This window comes from Patiria miniata, unplaced genomic scaffold, assembly GCF_015706575.1.
Source record: "Patiria miniata isolate m_02_andy unplaced genomic scaffold, ASM1570657v1 HiC_scaffold_6, whole genome shotgun sequence".
NCBI lineage: Eukaryota > Metazoa > Echinodermata > Asteroidea > Valvatida > Asterinidae > Patiria > Patiria miniata.
Window position 1 is genome coordinate 2,732,712 of NW_024037073.1, and position 20,669 is coordinate 2,753,380.

Genomic DNA, 20,669 nt, shown 5'->3' on the forward strand with positions numbered 1-20,669 from the left:
ACCTATTTTACTCCCCACTTTTTGTAGCCCTTCTACAAACTGCAGTTCTGCCAAGTTAACACAAGTTAACAGGATGGATTCTGCCTTTGCCAAACTTTGGCTTGTACATGTACATGTATGTTGTTTCAAACTACATGTGTATACTTTGCCGACACCAGAAACACAAACTACATAAGTGGGGGCGGGGGAAAATTGGCGCCTCAATCCTTACGTTCTTTCATTCTAATACTCCTCCGTGATCTATCTTAAGAAGATCTACCGGTACCCGTATTCAAACAATTACATCATCCTTTAAATGTCACAGATTTCAGCTTGCTGTACAAGAGTCATTATTTCATAGCAAATATAACAATACCGGAAAAAAATACAATGAATTTTTCTCTCAACCTTCAGGTACGCAACCCACAATTCACGACACTGATAGTATAAAATGACTTTGCAACACACACCAGAAAAGAAAAAAAAAACATTGTTGGTAAATTGTAACAATGAATTTATTTTTAGCACACAAAAGCCCATTAACAACCACAACATCCATGGCCTACATATGTTCAATCATGTTAGAATGATTGAATGATATGGCACAGACAAAAATTCAATGGAAAATTGAAAATTCAATTCCAAAAAAAATATCTGCAGTGAGTCATGGGTCCAGGTATGGAAACTGAAAAGGTTTGTGTTTGAATGATCTGCTTCAAGGAACTACACCACCAGCAGACCAGATCAGCTTAATTTAAAAAAGTCAACAACATTTTGAAAGAGATCCCTCAATGAACCTGCATCCAATTCGTCGCTTTGCTCACAAAGTGACAAAAACCTCAAAATTTGACAAAAGTTCATACTGAGATAATCGCATTTGAAGTTATTCATTTTTTTCAAAAGTAACAGAATTCAATTTTTTTTGCATTGTCCGATAGGTTATGATTTGCTCTTTGTTAATTCATAGTTGTTTGTTAAAAATAGTTCGTAATTAAACAGTAATTCATTAATAAAACTTTTTTGCACTTCGTGAGAACATCAATACTTTGGCTCCCATATTTTGCCAATTACTTTGTACACAGTTTTTGTCACTTCGTGGGATCATGAATCGCGGAGGCTTTACTTATTTGTACTTTTTTCGACGCAACAAACTTGTTACTTTTGCGCGTCACGACAGTTGAGCGCGCGCGCGTCTGTTCTTTTTCAACATCGTTCGCACGCGCGTGTATGCTCCCATCCTGCTGCGTGTAGACCAATGTATAATTTCTGGCCCTGCTCACGAGGTGACTATTTGTCACTTCGTAAGAACATTTTACACCTTTTTACACTTCGTAAAAATGAAAATCACCGATTTCAGGCTTTTTGTCAATTGTTTGTTTACAATAATTAAGACAGTAAACAACATTTTGCCTTGAAACTTGGTCAAATTGTTCCTTGAGACAACTATAATAAAATGGCTGGTAAAACTCAAAATCGAATAATTATCGATTTTCGAGGTTTTTGTCACTTCGTGAGCAAAGCGACGAATTGGTGGGCCTTCACCGCGTTAAGCCTTTTTAGGCAAACTGGCATCGAGTTGTGGGGACTTTTTGCTGAATGATGAGCCATATCGGCTCCTGGCAGAGTTAACTACTTTACTTCCAAACGTCTTCGCAATATCGTTTGACCTGTTTAGACTTCACAATTTCAATTTTCTAGCACCGAACTACTAGCGATGACCCAGGTCAACTCAGGTCAAGTACTGACCTCACCGGTGACTTCTGGTTTTTTTTCCTACCGGCCATTTGCATTTTTGACATGCCAAGTGACAGACCCCATGACAGCATGGGGTCAGAGAGGCCACCCCAGGGGGGCCACAATCTGTCCACCCCAAACGAGGTCATCAGTTCAATCAGAAGGCATGTTCCAGTTACAGGTCACATCATAATTGTCACACAAGTTGGCGCACTTACGTTGGTAACATTTTGAGGCACAAAACGTCTACATTCTGGTACATGTACTGCAACAAAATTTGAATGAGTTTATTTAGTTTTGTGAATGAAAGGAATTCAAAAAATGGATAAGTATAATATGGGTCATACTACATCATCTACAAATTTGGATTCCACTTTTTCCCCGTCCCTGTTACCTCTACATGTATGATTATAGATGACGATGCACTCCTTAAATGCAGTCAGCAAAACTACCGGTACATGTACCTACCCAACAAATAAAAAATTGTTTGAAGTCGTTCTTTGATTCTTAATTAATGATACTTGAATGACAAATTTAACTAACAAGGACAGGAACATGCCACATTTTGTACCCTAAATTTGCAGAATGACCCATATAGTCGGTAGACAAAGTTTGTCAAAATGGCTCTTTCTTGTTTAGTCTGGATACTGCATTTTATTAGTACAATGTACATTACATACTTGCAATGTTGGGTAAGCCAAGGTATGACACATGATACAGTGTGTTCTGTTTTGCTAAGAAGAATTGGGATGGGGGAGGGGGAAAAGGTGTCAAGCTAGTCCCCTTTGTTTCTTGGATTTCAAGGGCAACTTTTTCCATGAACATCATGAAACACAAACATTACTTTTTCCTGGTTTGCAGAAAGCCAATCAGTCAGCCATACATGTTCAATGTACATGTACATGTACTGACAACAAAATAAATTTTTTTTAACAAACCACAAAGGGAACCTGACTACGTGCATTAAAATAATGTTGTTTTATTTTTATAGTGGAACCTCTGTGACCTCCATATTGCCGTTCCAGTGCTCTACCAACTGAGCTACTGGTATCCAGCCCCATGTTGGCAGTTCCCCATTTTGTCAATGTCAAAGGGCGTTAGTAATTTTTCAAGTTTTGAGAATGGCAAATGGTACCATACACAAATCAAGAATCACTCAATAATTCTGCATCTCACCATCTGCAGTGTGAAATCGGACGGAATGACCATTGACCCACCAAATCATTCACCGATTATGAAATCTTGCGCGAGTGTCATTCATCAGCCAAATGCTGACCGAAGACCCATAATCCTCCAGTTGTTTCCTGGCCTTGCGCAAACCCAGGGTACTGACAAAGTCGGGCTGTATAGGCCTCCTGTTAGCTTTGGAGGATTAGGAGGGATAAGTCCTGTTATTCTAGCAGGATTAAACACCAAAGCACTACAGACCTTGAGGGCAGCAAAGAAAAGATTAAATCGTTTGATTTTTTATTTCAGCACAGTGATTTTTTTCTTTTCATATTTTGACTTTGAATATTGACAGATGAATAGCCTTCTCTATGGATTACCAGAATCACAGCTAAACAAACTCCAACGCATACACAACTCTGCAGCCAGGCTCATAACCAGAATGCAAAAGTACAAAACTTATGCCCCAGTCTTTCATCAATTATATCGGTTACCAGTGAAATCCAGAATCATTGTCAAACTTTTAGTTCTCACACAAATGCATCCATGGACTGACCCTGCATTATCCCCGGGAATTCATAACTGACTATCGTCCATCAAGAAATCTTTGCTCCAGCTCAAAACATCATCTAACTCCACGTACAGTTCACAACAAATCTTGTTGCCAACGGACATTTCATTATGCAGCACCAGAAGAATGGAATAAATTACCAAATAAAGATCAGCCCATCCTTGGAGTATTTCAAACCACATCTTAAGACACACTTGTTTAACGCCTTCAGAAGCGCATAGAGGCATTTTTTGTGTATAATACACGCTATATAAGAATCGTTTCTTATTATTTTTTATTTCATGTACACGTACACAGCAAAAATACATCTCTAAATACGCATTGTACTACAACCAGCAGTCTCTCCAGGCATGTACCGGTATACCTAAGCATGGTGCTCCTCCTGAGCTGGGTGGGGGAAAAAGAGAGAATTTCCCCACACTAAAAACTGGTGCACCACTCTGGGAAACTACATACATACCGGTACCGGTACATGTACATGGCACATGGAAAATATTAAATAACCATTTTACTTCCTCTGTTTAAGTTGCCCTCCATCCCTGAAGTTTGCAAAAATGCCATATCAATTTTTTCATTACAAAAAGCTGGTGAGACCATTGACAACGACTTTCTTTTTTTTTCTTCTTGGGTATTGCCCTTCGCTGACATATCTTCTAAACACTGTATGTACTCAGTGTTGCCTAAGGGTTCGCGAGAAAAATATCATAAGCTTACTCCGGTAAAAGCTTCCTATTTCTAAAAGAAATACATATTTCTAAAAAAAGTACCATAAAATTCCCCTTTCCTTCCTTAGGCATTCCAATAGAGTCCAAAGTCAAAGTTATATGCAGTAAGACAGACCAAAACTTGGCGCCGTGTTTACAATGTACTGTGATGGTTCTAGTCTCCAGTAATAAAGCGACATTGTTTATTGACGACAAATATAGGTCGCCAGAGATCAAGGATGGAACTAAACATTAACTTGGTCTATTGTCACGATGTGGATACAGAGACTGCATGCTTAGAGATCCACACATCAAACCAAGTGCTAGAGTATCTTCACATAAGGATCCCATTCCAACCCCTCCCCCCCCCCCCCCCCCCAAACAAAAGACAAGGTAAACCTTACTAAGGTTGTCCCATAGAGTACAAAATTCTATTCAAATGATTCGGAATGGTGGTGCATCTAGTATAATGGGCCGGATTTAGCCCATTCATTGGCCTTACAACAGGGTAATCCTATACGATAGCACTGCACGGTTGACAAGGGACAGTCGGTCAGTGAGTCAGTCAGTGAGATAGGAACAACATGGACACTGGGCTGGTCCTCTGGGACCGGCAAAAGAAATGAGCAAATGCCTGTATGTGTACCCGTGAAGTGAACATACCGGTAGGGCATGGGTAAAGTCCATGTAAAACAAATCTATGTGCAGTCACGTACGGTAGTATTCAGAATTTGTAAGCATTATTCAATTCCATCAAAATGTGCAATATTTACCGAACCCAGAACTCAAAAGATTTTGTATTTATCCAGTGTTCATTCCCATCTTGTGTGCAAAAATTGGGTACCGTAACTTGCTTAACATTTCAACTGTACATGTACATGTACATGCACAGTTTGTACTTTGCCACAATTTTGTTCTTGCTGTCAAAATTGTTTTGCGTTTGCATGGAGTAAGAAGTACTTGTAATCTCTCTACACGTATAGATCTGGCAGTAACAAACTATTCCTACCTCCATGATTTAACATAAAAGTCTGACTAATAAACCTTCTTTGTACAGAGGGTACATATAAACCCCACACTTCAATGGAAAGCGACTTTTCATGACATCAATAACTGAAATTTCATTTTGACCTTCGTTTCACTACCTTTGAGGACTAAATCAATCATGAACTGAGCTTGAAAGTGCCTTGTACTGAAGTACATTAATAGGCAGCAACTTCAACACAAATAAAACCACCAATCAAATCTATGCAGTCAATTACGAAGTCAAACTTTTGTTACGCATTCCAAGCACACCCCTAAACTCTTGTCCTCACAAGATGAATAAAACCACAAAAGTGTGGGACTTTAGGAGAGACTGGTTCTATTTGTGCAGCCATTGTTTAGGGAACAAAAGAACACCCCTGGAGAAACTGGAAGAATGCACACTAACAAGGGGGAAACCCAGAGGCGTTTTTAGTCAAATAACCATCTATACAATACAGCAGGTACTGTAGACTGGTAGACAACCAATGATAAGACTTGCTGGTACTATGACTATCAACAGAAATTCGGCCTTGTCATTTTCTAGACTTCAGGACAAGTTGTTAGACACTGTCGTGACGAGGCCCCCAATATTATTTTACTAGCATGGCGCTTGCTAGAGCTGTGTATCGTGTTTACACCCCGCATTATGCATCCGACAGGTCTAACGACTTGACTAATTAGTAATAATGAATTCGGATGGTAATTCATTTATGCACCAAGTGAAATGCACTATGCATAACTGCATTTCCATTTGAGGACCAAAAGTTTGTACACTTTTGCATGGTTATAACGCAGAAACCATTACTTTTCAAGGTACCAGTAACATTATGTGCACTTTTATATTCTACTTTTTAACAATCTTTTTTAACAACTCCCAGGGGCATTCCGGAAGAAAATTTCCCTTTCATTCTAGAATTTTTCTTGTGAGGGGCCTTCGTATCATTTAAGAGGATTTCTACCAAACTTTTATACATCCATGTACAGTTCTTCACATACTTTGTTTCAAAGTACATGTAAATGAAGTCCAACAACAACATGTTCAGAGGGTTCTATTTTCATTAAATTTCATATAATAGGCCTATCTGTGCACACATTCTTTTTATAGTGCACAGCACTACCATAGGACTGCGGTTTCCATCCAAGTTGTTAATCAGCTTACCAAATTAGGCCTTCCTGAATAGCTACCAATTCTCAAACTAGCCAGGTTTATTATCAATAAAGTGTGGCGGTTTTACAATCCACAGAGCGTGGTTGACCACATAATGTGTCAAGGGAAAGACCTTGCGGCCAGAAATTACACCACTGAAGAAAAAAACCACCATTTCCACAGTTCCTGCCCAAAAAATGACCTTCCGAACTGTTCACAATAGCGGAGGTGACAAAATCCCTTCCGTACTTTTGTCAAGGATAATGTATTGCGTGTGTGCATGGGGTAGTGCATTTTTGTGTAATTCTTAGATGTGAATGCCAACGCACTAACTACTGAGTGACGAACCGAATACCTATGCAATGACCATGGTATTAGCTTGCATACCAGTGGGGCTCAACGAATGCTGTTCTTAAGACAGGAAAACCTTTCAGGGCTAATGTTGATTCACTTTCAGGATGGACAAACTAACAGTTTTCACAAGCAATCCAAACATGTACATATATCTGTGGATTTATCAGTGTTTCACTATCGGTAGCTCAAGTCAATCTTCTCTTAAAGGCAGTGTACATGTAAATCATTTCCAAAAAGTAACTGACAAAATTATTGTTGAAAAGCATACTTGGTTTAAAGATGGTAATGGTACTAAACTCCCTGTAAAATTATTTTTTCTAGTTTCTGGCTCACTGTCATTTTGGAGAAAACAATAAAAGAAGGCCATTTCCAACGATGCGTCTCAAGTTGCATTTTTGGAAATTTCTGTTTGTACAAAAATGTAGTTTGTTTTAATTTGGCGAAGCCGTGAATGAGTGCGCACAAGCGTTTACACGACTTACACGCGTGTGCCATTGCTACGGTACATATTATTTGTCAGTTCAGCGCATGACATCGCGTAGCTGCAATCGACTGAATGAGAACGTGTCCCAGACGCTGAATTCAAAGCATGACTCGGCAACTTTTGAAATGAAATCGAGATCCTAGAATATTGTTTCCTCGGAATACACAGCATTCACTGAGCTGGAACTTCATCAGGTTAGTTGTTAAGCACCCTTCTTTAGATTTTCAGCACTTTTGTTGCTTCAAACGGAAAAAAATGCACCAATGACAAATGATGTACTCTGGCATTAATTTAAAAAAAAAAAAAATAAATCAGTGCTTTACGTTTCCATTTTGAACTAGGAATGTTTCAAAACAATATTGTTAACAATCAACATTTACTTTTGATTTCATTGGCATTATAACAACTGTTCACATGCATTAATTAAAGTATGTATGTATGCACACGAGTTTGTACAAATGTTAGCGCTTGCACTTGCATGTTCAAGTTTTGTATCACGCTGACTGTTTTACTACATGTAAGTTAAGTCCATATTCCTTTGTTAATTTTGATAATTCTGATATAACAAAGTTTAAACCTTGCATGAATATGTTTCCTATTCCCATAGGTAAAGATCATTTTTTGAGATTACTGTAGCATGTCTGATGGAGAATAAAAAAATTTGCCTTTCTTTAAAAAAAAAAAATGATTAGTCTCTCTATGCACGTGCAGTCATGGTGCAGTATGGCAAGTTTTAATTTCAGCCATGCCGACACCTCAAGCTATTTTGGATTTTACTGCCAAAGAGGAGGAAATGAACCGGATATTGGCCAGTACATCAACGGACATTAAAGGCTCACGCCTGCTCAAGACTTCTAATTGAAATGGTTCTCATACTTCTGTTCTAAAGACCCACAAAATGGGTGTTTTCAAGAGCCAGTGATGACACACTTCTAATGAATGTTGCGGTTTATGTTGTACATGTAACTTGAGCTTCCGCTTGCACAAGTTGGCAGATTAATGACACACAAGGCATATTCACTTCTGGATCCAAGTCAAACTTGAAAGGTATTGGGAGGAGCTGATGAGACGTTTCCAAGCCTTAAAGGGAATGTGCAACATTTGCTTTTGCTGCAATTTTCAGATATAAATGGATTTGGAGGATTAGTATGTTATTGCAAATATTGTTAAACTGACTTGCTTCACGTTTTGGTTTTGAAGATGCTGGAAAATTCAAGAAAATCAACCATATTCTTGTAGTCTGGTTCCCTGACCCCACTTAAGATGAACCGGAACAATTTATAGACTTTGGGGAATTGTATGGTCAAAGAATCAGTCTAGCAGGCTTGTACCCTTTTACAGGTGTGTAATCAATTGCAAAGAAAATGCAATAATGCAAAAAAATATGAAAACTTAGGAACCATCATGGGAAAAATACAAATTTTCTTAAAAATATCAGCACACCAGAAGCCACGATTTTACAGGATGCTTTTGACTGTCATTCCCTAACAATCCACTAAGATATTTCATGATAATTTGATCATTTCGTTTTTTGATGTGTGCAAATGTTGTATCTTCCCTTTAAACATTTTTTTGTAGTCTCAGACTACTTTTGGGCCAACATTCTTAAATGAGCACAAGCACATCTATCCACTGCAATCGTTACACAACGTGCACCAAGTTTATTCACATGGTTGCTGTTTCATCCCCAAACCAAAAAGATGTTGGAAACAATCAGTTTTCATCTTATGATTCAGATGAAGCAATAACAAGCTTCTTATGGTCTCCTAAATGACCACATATAATAACAAAAAGTGGAGCATTATTTTCCACTACCTTCCGTGGTGGGCAAAACAACATCCATTGTCAAAACCTGGAGACAGTAATACTGAATGCTAAATTTAAATTCGACTTTTTTTTTTATAATTCAAGAATGCACAATAACAGGAACTTCTTCCGGTTGATTTGGTTTGGTTTGTTGTTTTGTTATGTGGGGGTGTAGTGGAATTTGTTTACAAAGTTATGTGAGTGGGAAGAGAATGTCATGTCAACATGGTAATAGATAATACAAAGTCAACTTCCCAGTTACCACTTCCATGTTTTTGGAGTAATGGCTTTGTTCTTGAAGGACATAGATGCCGGTATGACGAAAGGAACCACACACCAAGGTAAAAAAAAAAATATTAAATATATCCAGATATAGTCAGAAATATATTTTGACTATTAAAACAGGGTAGAGATTTCAGTTTCATGTTACATTATCAAAATCATAAAAGTGGATACAATAAAAAAAAAATAATATTGAACTATTTCACAACCAAATATAAATATGTAAAATGTCGATTGTAAGCTGTACATGCTTGCTGAATTTGGCTAAAAATGTTTTGGGGTATATATGTTTCCCACTGAAGAATATCAGGTGGTACATGTACTAGTACTAAAGCAATTGTTATAGGCCTATTTGTAACTTAGCAAATTGACATACCATCTTTAAAAACCGCAAACCTTCACATTTACAAAGTAAAAACCCACAAATGCATCTGGGCAATTCCACGGTTACTCACGTTACATTTTTGATGTACTTTTGAGTTTCCTTGGGCTGTAATTACCTTACTGAAAAGGTTTAATAACTGTTATCCCCATGGTAGATAGAGTAGACCTACATGTAGACCTACCTAAGCACCAAAGATGACATCCAGAAAAATGTGTTATGTATGATAAACAAGACGCACAAAATTGGTTACTCACGTTACGAAAATGTAACGTGAGTAACCGTGGAAATGCCCATCTAAGTAAACTTAAGATACGGTACATAGAGTGCAATACTGTACTTGGGAAACCGTTTGCACAAATCTTACATGTTCTTACAAGCATGGAGGTCTCCATGTTTAATACATGTACTACAAGCATCTATTGTTGAACATGTACATGGTGAAATGTGCTTCAAAATAAGTTCCAGCGAAGGAACAAAACGGCTGTGTTCATGTACATGTACATTGTTTATATGGGAATGTACCAACTTGCAGGGTACACGCCTATCTCAAAATATATGCATGGTCTAAATAAAAAACTGTGACAGAAAAAAAAAAACACAGGCACCATGGCCCAAGGTCCATGGGTTTACCAGTACATGCAGTGTGTACATGTACATGTACATGTACATGTAGTACATTTACCTGAAAATTTGCCAGGCTCCAGATAATCTGGTTTCAATGCAAAGTGTATGACCTTGACTTGGAAAAATCCCTTCAGAATTGACAAGACTGCTGGTATTTTAGACAATGTTACCAACACCATGTACAAGTACATGCATGTATACACAAAAAGCATTCATGAGTTTCTCTTAAAATGTAAAGGGTACCCCCCCCCACCTATATAAATTTATATCATTATGTGCATTTGTACACCAGGTTCGTAACTTTGAAAAGTAAACACATGTACACATGTACACATGTATGTATGCACTGTGCATACACATGTATACACAAAAATTGTAGACGTCTGTCATGTCTGTGTGTACTAATATGCTGTCATATCGAATTAAAGGTTGGGTTCAATCCAATTACCTAAATTACTGGAAATAAAATGCACATGTGCATGTACAGTACATACATGTACCGTATGCACAGGAATTAACAGACTCAATTCCGAAGTCGGGAGGGGAATCGTGATGCCGTCTTTTTGAGGAATCAATTCACTGATTGTTTCCCTCGATTCTAGTTTGTAAAGAGAGGACAATTGATTCCAGACAGCGCCCAACACTAAGCTAAAGATGGAGTGTTTTCAAAGTGATTTTGAAAATTGTGCAATTGTTGGAAGAAACAGATTTTGCAAAGTTTGTAAAAATCACATGCAGGGCAATACAGTGCATGAGACTTGTGATTCCTGGGGCGTTTTTTGTGGCGATGCTATTTTGAAGAAATTTGGTTAACGCAGAAAATATTTGAAATTATGCAAACCAACTGAACTATCGTGCAATATATTGGGACTACGGTAGTTTGGACCCTGTATTGATTCCAAAAAAAGTTGGAGTCGCTGAAGCCAAACTGGCAATGCAAAGCACTCACTCCCCCGCAATGCAATTTGGGGTCAATGAAGACAAAAAACGATGTCTTTTCCAGGTAAATTAGTTATTGTACACAGTACAAGAGGTCTAGGTACCGGTATGTGAGGGCCTATTTCTATTTTGGGGGTTGTGCTTGACTAGCCAAAGGTTTTGTTGTTGATAACTGTAACTTTCTTGTTTGTCAAAGTAGAGGGGACAAGGGGACTAATTCTTGACTTCTGGAGTACTCAGCAACCTGTAAACAACTCACGATCATTACAAGTGCATGTTGTACAATAATATGTACCGTAATACCAAAGTCCACATTACATGCTGGTGCAATGTGCACATGAAGATTTTACTGCACGCTACTAAACTACTGGTAGTTGTAAAACCTAAAACTTAAAAGGCAACCTCAGAAATGTATGTTTGTATTCAGTAATCATAAGGGGAAATCATGCATTGGAACTTGAAACTTTGAAGTTTTTAGTTTCACCGTATCAAATAAAACTGTACAACTACAATTGCACATGAATCCATGCATCACTGGTGTAAAGGTTTTACAAAGCAAAGTCATGTAAAGTGTACACAAATACATGTACTAGTGTTTGTACCAGACCATGCATGCAAGATTCGGTGATGTACAAAAATGTGTATGTACATGTACATATACATGTACTGGTAGGGTATAAAACTGCAACAAGTACCAGGTACAGGTCAGTGCCAGTACCCTACTAGTGTGTGGGATAAATCATAAAAGGGGAACCCTAAAGGTATGCAAAGAGGATTGACTGGTTTATTATTCAATTCATACAAGGTCACTCTATGTGGGCTATACTGTGTCAATACCCCAGTCTACCATATTGACCATGAAACAGATACAATGTACAATGTAGCTCCATGATACATGTAATGTTGTCATCTTGCTGTAGACATGTATTGCAATGCAGACATGTATATCTTGAGGTTCTTTCTAAAAATCTCTGTGTTGTACACGTGCCGTATCAAACCTCGAGATTTCAGGAACCCTTATCGCACTACATGTACATGTAGCAAGAATCAAACAGCTAATTTCTACACGTTTCTGGCCCTCTACATGTGTAAAATCCAGCCCTGGTCAGGATCAGGGTTGAGAGGCTCTTCCCAGGTAGAAATGCTTTGCCTACCCGTGTGTTTTATGGGACTTGGTTCAGCTCACGGTGGGACCTACATGTATGTTGATTTCAAAATGGGCAGGCGAGACACATAATGCAGCTCACAATGTTATACAGAGTATGTATTCAATTACATGTAGCTCAACTTCATGTAAACAAAGAAACCACTAATACCGGTACCTGTACATGATGTAAATATACTCATTAGACTCCATAAGTTCAAAGGCTTTAGGTACACTACACGTACACGTATTCTTTCCTGTAGTTGTTGACTTTCTGCATGAAAGGAAGTATTATGTATCATGGATCCTCTAAAGAATGGCAAACATACGTGCATGTATTGTTATTCCAGCTACATGTTTCAATGCATAATCGGTTAATCCTACAAACTGTACCATAAGTCAGGTACTTGTTCATGTATACATACCGGTACATTAAACATGTATACGTGTCTGTATGAGAAACTGTTTGCATACTTTAAGAACGCTTTTGATGTTGTTTTAAAAATAACTAATATAGTTTGTACAGGTAAGTTTTTGTTGAAAGCAAACAAGAAAAAAAACTAAACCAGCCTACTAAAGCTGGTCCCAGAGCACACAAAATTCTATTCACTTAAATTCAGAATGGCTGTTCATTTTTCATGCATCTGGTATACACAAACAGGCTAATTTTATCCATCTCATTGGCATTATAGGTAATCCTATACAACAGCACTGCCCGGCACTCTTCACCAGTCTACAACCAGGCTAAGTCACAAGTGACGGGGAGTCAGTCAGTCAATTGGTCAGCCAGTCAGTCAGTGACAAAGGTACATGTATGCACAAAGAGGACTCTGCTACCCGCTGGCCCTTTGGTGCCAGCAGGAATCACCAAAGAAACAAATCAGTTCAAACACGGGACATTATGGTCTTCTCAATGTGTTAAGCAGTATGCCTAGTCCCCTGGTACATGGCATTTTCAGCAATGCAAAATGGATAATGTCATTCCACCATTCAAAGTCTGAAATCAAATTTACACACAAAAATAACATTTGACAAATCTTACCAAGGGACTCCACAAGTTTGAGCATGACGCCGCCGATGTGTAGATCCCCCGTGACACGAATCTGTTTCTCAAGCTCCAGATTTGTCACGTAAATGTTCAGCTCCCACGATCCGTCGGCATACTTGCCATCAGGCAGCTTGTACATGTGCGGATCCATGGCTTCTCCAAATTCAACTAGTAATTTCTAGTTTTCCAAAAAAAGTAACACAGCTACAATAATCCAGTAGATCGTAGACTTGTTCCCTTTTCTTTATAAATCTCACGAGTTCAAGCAGAAACTCTCACAGAGCAACCATCAGCTTCGAACACCGATTTCCAGCGACTGAATGCCAGGGTGGGTACTGGTTGAACCGCTTTATAGGTTAACGTCAACCCTCTGATTTCAAGCTTCCTGTGAAACGGGGAGGTGGAAAGAAAAGTGGAATTAAAACTCCCAAGTTGGGCCGGTGCTATTTTGGGGAGGAATCTGTCATTCGAGGAAGGATGTGCGTGGGAGGGACGGGAAGTTAAAGATTTTTTGTTCACCCATTTGGATTACGTCAAGCACAGGATCAAAAAAAGCTACAAGTCCCTGAAGAAACTTTAACCTAAATTAAATTCCCATGAGATTTTTTTTAAGTTCCTTTTCTTTTAAAGATTCGATAAAATTTCAGTACGTCTTATGATTTGGTACATGTACAATCTCAGGATGCTTCAAATTACTAGTTCTGACAGGCACAACATCTGTGAATTGGTCACCTCCATCCCACCATTCCACAAATGCCTTCGGCTGACACAAGTGACAAATATTTGGCACACTATATAAACACATTGCTGAGGACGAATTCAAAAGAGTACATTTCTTGAAAGGCATACAGGATCATTTGCATTTACCCCAAAAGTAACCTACCAAATTATTAAAAAGCTTTGTAAATGGTCCGTGCTTTAATTCAATTAAAGATCGTACTGGTACCAAACACCTGGTAAAATTGTTTCATCTGGCTTGCTGCCATTTAGAGGAAATCAAGAAATGTTAGGCGATTTCCAACGATCAGTCAATTGACTGATTTTTGGAAATACATAGTGCTATGGACGAAATTGTGTTTCATCATCAGAAGGTTGTGCATGGTTTGTCACTGTTTTCTCCAAAAGTGTAATATCCACTGAGCTGAAACTTCAACAGTTTAGGTTTTGAACATTCTTATTTGGATTTTGATTGGTATATTTGTACAAATGTATGTACTGTTATTGGAAATGAAAAATGCATGAAAAGCAAATGATCCCACACACTGTATGCCTCAAAAGGGGGTACAAACTTTCAACGTCTATTTTCTAGACATGATCAATATTTGATCTATATGTACTTCACACATAATACAGTATGAACTACAGTGTGCCTAATCCGTGAAGGACAAATTCACACTTTACACATAATGACCTTCACACAGACTTAATACATACATGTACAGTTCATGCATTTGATTTGAACAAAGCAAACTACAATGCATACATATGCGTTGGCACATGCTTCAATAATCAATTACAAATTGTAACCTGGTCGCCTGTATTCTAAATGAACAATCATGAACCTTGATCACTGCATCATAATCAATTGATGATACAATCATTACAATGTGCTGTGTAATTATATCCCCCTTGTGGCTTGCACAATGTGTGTGTACAGTTATAAATGGCATGGATTATTAATAAGTTGTACTTTTCAAGATGTACTTTTCACCAGTTTTCGGCCATCACAACAAGGGAAACATTTTGAAAGTCTCAGAGCTTAGTACAGGATCAACTGTATTATCCCCCCAAAAAACTACCAAATTCTTATCCAAAAGCACACTTGGAATAAAGATCAAATCATACTGGTACAACATGTACTAAAGTAAACACCCCGTGAAATTATGCCATCTGGCTTGCTGTCATTTTAAAGAAATCAAGAAATGTACAATGTAGGTGATTTCCAACGATCAGTCAATTGACTGATTTGGGAATAAAGAGTTCTGTTGACAAAATCATGTTTCATGATGAAAACGTTGTATATGGTTCTTCACTGTTACCTCAAGTATAATAATATCCACTGAGCTGACACCTCAACAGGTTAGGCTCTTAACATTCATCTTTGGATTTTGAGTGGTGTTATTATTGGAAACGAACAAAATGCAAATGATCCTACAGTACTTCTACCATCTGTAGATGTAGATAATAAAAGTCAAACACCGTAACCACTGGACCACAGTGCTCCACATACATGCATTCCACAGTAGTTTTGGAAAAAAATGTTGCTACCTGACGCCACTTTTTTCTTCATATCAACTCAATGAAGGTCAGTCATTGCATCAATGAAGATTAAGAAATTTTGTAAGGAAATACTTCAAAAATTTTCTTGACTCTTGATAGACTTCGTACACAACCACTGAAGTGGCATCAGGGCCTAATTTCTTGGCATGCGCAGAAGCAAAAATTCCTTGCCAACACGTGAAACACGCTTACCGTAAGCACAGAATTTTCTGCTACAGTAAGCAGGGATTTTTCGGTAACGGCAGGCAGAGCCAAGAATTGGGCCCTGGTTGCAACATTTTTTCTAAAGATTTACTTTTTTCAATTTTTGAAGATTCAATTTTTAATCTGCCAATGCCATCATATGTGTACAAATATAAATGTATGTTTTACACTTTTACACATTTAATAATAATGTACCAACTTAGTTTGAAATTACATCGGCGATCGTGTAGTGTAAGGCCTGGTTCCTACTATAAGGGAACAAAATCATAATGCAACTTTAAAATTATTGGACCTACCAAACTAGTTGGCGACATTCTCAATAAACAGGTATCATAGTACGGTACATCATAGATAGAGGGCAGGGTTTTGATTTTTTGAGGGGAATTTGGGGGTAAAATGATGATGACATCGCGGCGACAACACGCGACCCGAAAATGAAGATGGCCATACGCGCAATGTTCCGTGAGCACGGAAGGCGCGCTGAATCGCAAGGCACAAACCGCGCAGGAAAATCGTGATTTCTACCCAAAGAATCTGTTCAAAATTGCAAAACGGGTGTCATTAGAATTGAGAAAGGTCTGCTTTTGATTGTAAAGGTGATTTTTGAGCAATAAACAACATTTTTTACTCTAATTTGATCAAAACAAAACAGGGGCCCTACACTTCACGATCGTCATTACATCACATTGAAAAAGAATTTAAATTGTGTACACAAATTCTCAAGGATTTTAAACATGTGGAAAGTACAGGAAAACCCATTATATTATATAACTGCAACATCAATAACAAACATGTCACATGATATTTAGACAAAAAAATACTTATTTTTCTCAACCAACAAAAAAATCCCTGAATGTGGTCAGCCATCTTTTTTTAATTTTTAAACATAATTTTCAAAAAGAAAAATGTATTAGGGCCTGTTACTGTTACCATGGTTACACACACATCCAGTTTACTGCCTAAAAAAAAATCAAACAGCATCGAAGTAGGGCCTCCTTGATAATTGATCAGAACGCCTGCTAGTGCTAACCATACCACAACTGGTTAAGCGAAATTAACATACAACTGAGATACCCAAATCGAATCAAGGTCATAAACGTAGGCCTACACACTGAACGGTGGGTGCCGGTGACGCATGGCATGTTTCATCATCACCGTACGGCCGACTACCACTACTACAACTACAAGTTGCAACGCTCACTTCATCGTTTCAATATTCGTTTTTGTAACGCCAATTGGCTTTACAAACCTCAATACTCACCGTTTCTGGACTGGACACATCAGCACCAAACGCTCAGCTCACATATATCCCTAGATCTTCCGCTTGAAGCAGTGAAATAACCATCCGGAATTGCCCAAACATCACGGAAGTCGAACGAAAGTAAAGTTACACGCTAACTGCACGGTACACGTACGTAGGCTAGGCGTTGTGAAATGTGAATAGCACAAATTCCACGCTCCATCTCCCGCGAATATAAACAACGTGTAGTTGGTGTCATGACGTACCGATACGGTTTTCAGTTTCGCTTCGATAACCCAGTTTTGGGTGGGACTATGGAACAAATTTGAGGGGGGGGTTGATGATAGGCAAAGTACCAAGTGAAAATTGTATTTTAAAGTCAGACTTACAAAACATGTATATCACATAAAAAGGACAACACGTTATATAAGCCAACTTAAGGAAATAATACACTCCTTATCTTAAAGCAAATGCTGTCATGCTTTTCGAGGGTCTATAAGTATTAGTATTATAATATTAGGAGCACGCAAAATGTTTTTGTTTTATTCCTTGTTGAGCCCCATACAATACATTTGTCTCTTTTGTTTGTCTATGATCATATTTTTCATCTTGGCCTCAACATGGGCCTCAACAAGGAAATTTTGTTGTTTTCTTTCTTACACTTGAATAACAGGCGAGTAAATTACATAATTAAGCAAACCAATTTGAGTAAACAAAATAAGCCAGAATACATGTAAAGTGCTTAGCGTGAGAAGAAGTAATTGTATTGTTGGTATTATGAAGAAAAAAAGAAAAAAAAGCTTTATTGAAGATCATTGAACATGTATCAAGTGAATTCCGTCATTTTCAACAGCAACTGAAGACTGTCAAACACAATTGGATGTTTTTTGTCAAAAGAGGGCGCCCTGTCACTTTAAAGTTCATATATTAAAATGGCAAAGAAACTGCAAGTATTATTACCATGCTATGCACTGAGATTGGTAGTAATCATTCAAGGTTTTTGGTTATGAAGACTGCGAGTTGACAAAATATATATGTAATTTTTGTATACATTCGGTCCAAATTATAAGTTCAGACTTCAGCCCTCCAAAAGAGTGATAGTTGTTTTTCTTGTTCCCCCCCCCCCCCCATTTTTAATAAGACTGCTGCAAACTGCTTTCTGACTGGATTGACCTGAATCTAGAAAATTAAGGACACTCCCATCTTAACAAGATCTTCACATGCACAATGACAGAGGTACAAAAAACAAACATGTAGGGACTCACAAGCATGCAAGGTTGGGAGGAGGAATACAAAAGAGGTGTTAAATAGGGGACAGACCAATGTGGGTGTGGACCAAAGGCAAAGGAGTAAAAAAAACACGAACAAAGGACTGATTAAATAGGGGACAAGACCAAGAGGATTAATGGGGGAGGGGGTGATTAATAGGGGGCACACCAGTATTGGTGAAGATCACAAGGATTGGAGTGGAAGGACCAACAAAGGACTGATAAAATTATTTTGTTTTCGAACAAATGAAGTTATGATTACAGATATATGACAAATTGTTAATGATAAATTTCACACAACGAAGATGATTCAAATTTACTTTCATGTGGTTTATTACCTCATTTATTTATCACAAATTATTTGTGTATCACAAATGTGGATTTTTTTTGTACAAAGCTTTTAGTAAAATCATCCTACAAGCTTTGTGGCCCCCCCCCAAAAAAAATTCAAGCAAACAAAAGCCACTCCAATACTAAGTGTCTAATAAGATATTCCCAAATAGTATGGTACCCTGAGTACCATGGAAGTGCATGCATAGGCAGCCATGACTTTCCAATGGTAGCCCAGACAATACCAGGCTATATTGGAGAAATTGTTATGGCTTTCCCCTTTTCTTTGTTCGTTAACTGTTCCATGAAACATGGAAATAATAGTGGTTCCAAAGGAATAGATTTTTATTTCAAGATTTTGACCCATTTACCAGAAAAAAAAAATTTATCATAACACCATGTTTGACGAGACAAGAAATCACAAATTTGTTTTGACCGAGGTTGAGAAACTTACTTTAAAAGTTACTGAATATGAGACGAATGAATTCGCGTTAATTTCACACAAACCAAACATATTTACATGCATGTTGAAACAAAAAGTCTTTCGAATGTTCTATACACTATTAGGTGTGTACACTTTATACAATGATACAATGAAGAAAAAAGGAATGTTATAATGTTTCAAGGCGTTAAAATAATCTTTGTTGAAATGAACCCATTACAAATACTTTTCATTTTGATGCATATAATGCCTACGTACCTTCAATGCCTACTTTTTTAAAGGGAATATACAACATTTGCAAACATCAAAAAACAAAACTACCAAATTATTATGAAATATCTCACTGGATTGTTAGTGTATGACAGTGTAAAGCATCCTGTAAAATAATGGCACCAGGTGTGCTGTCATTTTCATGAAAAGTGGCATTTTGTATCAATTTCCAACGCTGGTCGGCCAACCATCGTTGGCAAAAACTGGCTTTTTTCAAATACTGCCCCCTATTTACCATATTTAGTTAGTCGTATTTTTGTTTAAAATCGATTACACACCTATGAACGGGTACAAGCCAGCTAAACTGGTTCCCTGACCTTACAATTCCCCTACATCTATAAATTGCTCCGTTTCATTTCAAGTGGAGTCAGGGAACCAGACCACAGGAACATGATTTGTTTTCTTGGTTTTTCCAGCATCTACCAACACAAAACTTCAAACAAGTCAGTGTAACAATACTTGCTATAAAATACTAACCCCCCAAATCCATCCATTTCTGAAAATCACAGCAAAAGCAAATGTTGTATATTCCCTTTAAAAGAATAAAAATAAACATGTTGAACGTGTCACAAACTGAAAAACACCGGACTCACAACCACATTAATAAAGCATTTCAATGCATATTTGAATTTTGCTTACACTATTATACTCCTAAATTTTCATACCTTTTCGTTTAATTTCGTTTATTTTCTGATCTTGGCCAAAAAAATAATAATATGGTTAGCACACACAAATAACCTTTTGCTTGTTTACTTTTGTTCTTCTATTTGAATTTGTGATGTTTTCAAAACAAAATGAACTTTATTGCAGGGACCAATTTTTGAGTCTTTTTTCGGGTTATTTCATATCCTAACTCAATTTCACATCATACTTTGGTTGGAATTACATGTGCATAAAAAAAAATACTTTCAAGTACGATTCTGACGCATAATATCTAAACCACATAGGCAAGAATTAAAAAAATTATACAATTAAACAAAAGCCAAAAACATAACTACCAGTTACAACAATGTTTTATAGTATCAATTTCAGTTTTCCTACTATCATCAACAAGCAATAACGTTTTATTTACAAAAATGTACATTCGCAATGCCGACATGCATATATATTCATGTCATGTATAATACACACTAAGGTTGTAATAAAAAAAATCAAATAGTAATTACAAAGTGTACAGAAACAGGAGACAATGAAAGGCCTCAATCGTGTTTTTTTTTTTTTTTTGATTTTTAATTATTGTA

At 37.5% G+C, this 20,669-nt stretch overlaps 1 protein-coding gene across 1 annotated transcript in view; it reads right to left on the reverse strand.

Moving 5' to 3' along the window:
* The window catches only part of LOC119742865 (fermitin family homolog 2-like), a 91,123-nt gene extending 73,799 nt beyond the window's left edge, over nt 1-17,324 (reverse strand). The window contains exons 1-2 of the mRNA XM_038219088.1: nt 17,140-17,324; nt 13,389-13,779 (exon numbers count right to left, since the gene is read on the reverse strand). Of these exons, the coding sequence (XP_038075016.1) occupies nt 13,389-13,545 (157 nt within the window). The 5' untranslated portion in view covers nt 13,546-13,779; nt 17,140-17,324. The remainder of the gene's footprint in view (nt 1-13,388; nt 13,780-17,139) is intronic.
* Nucleotides 17,325-20,669: the final 3,345 nt, after the last annotated feature.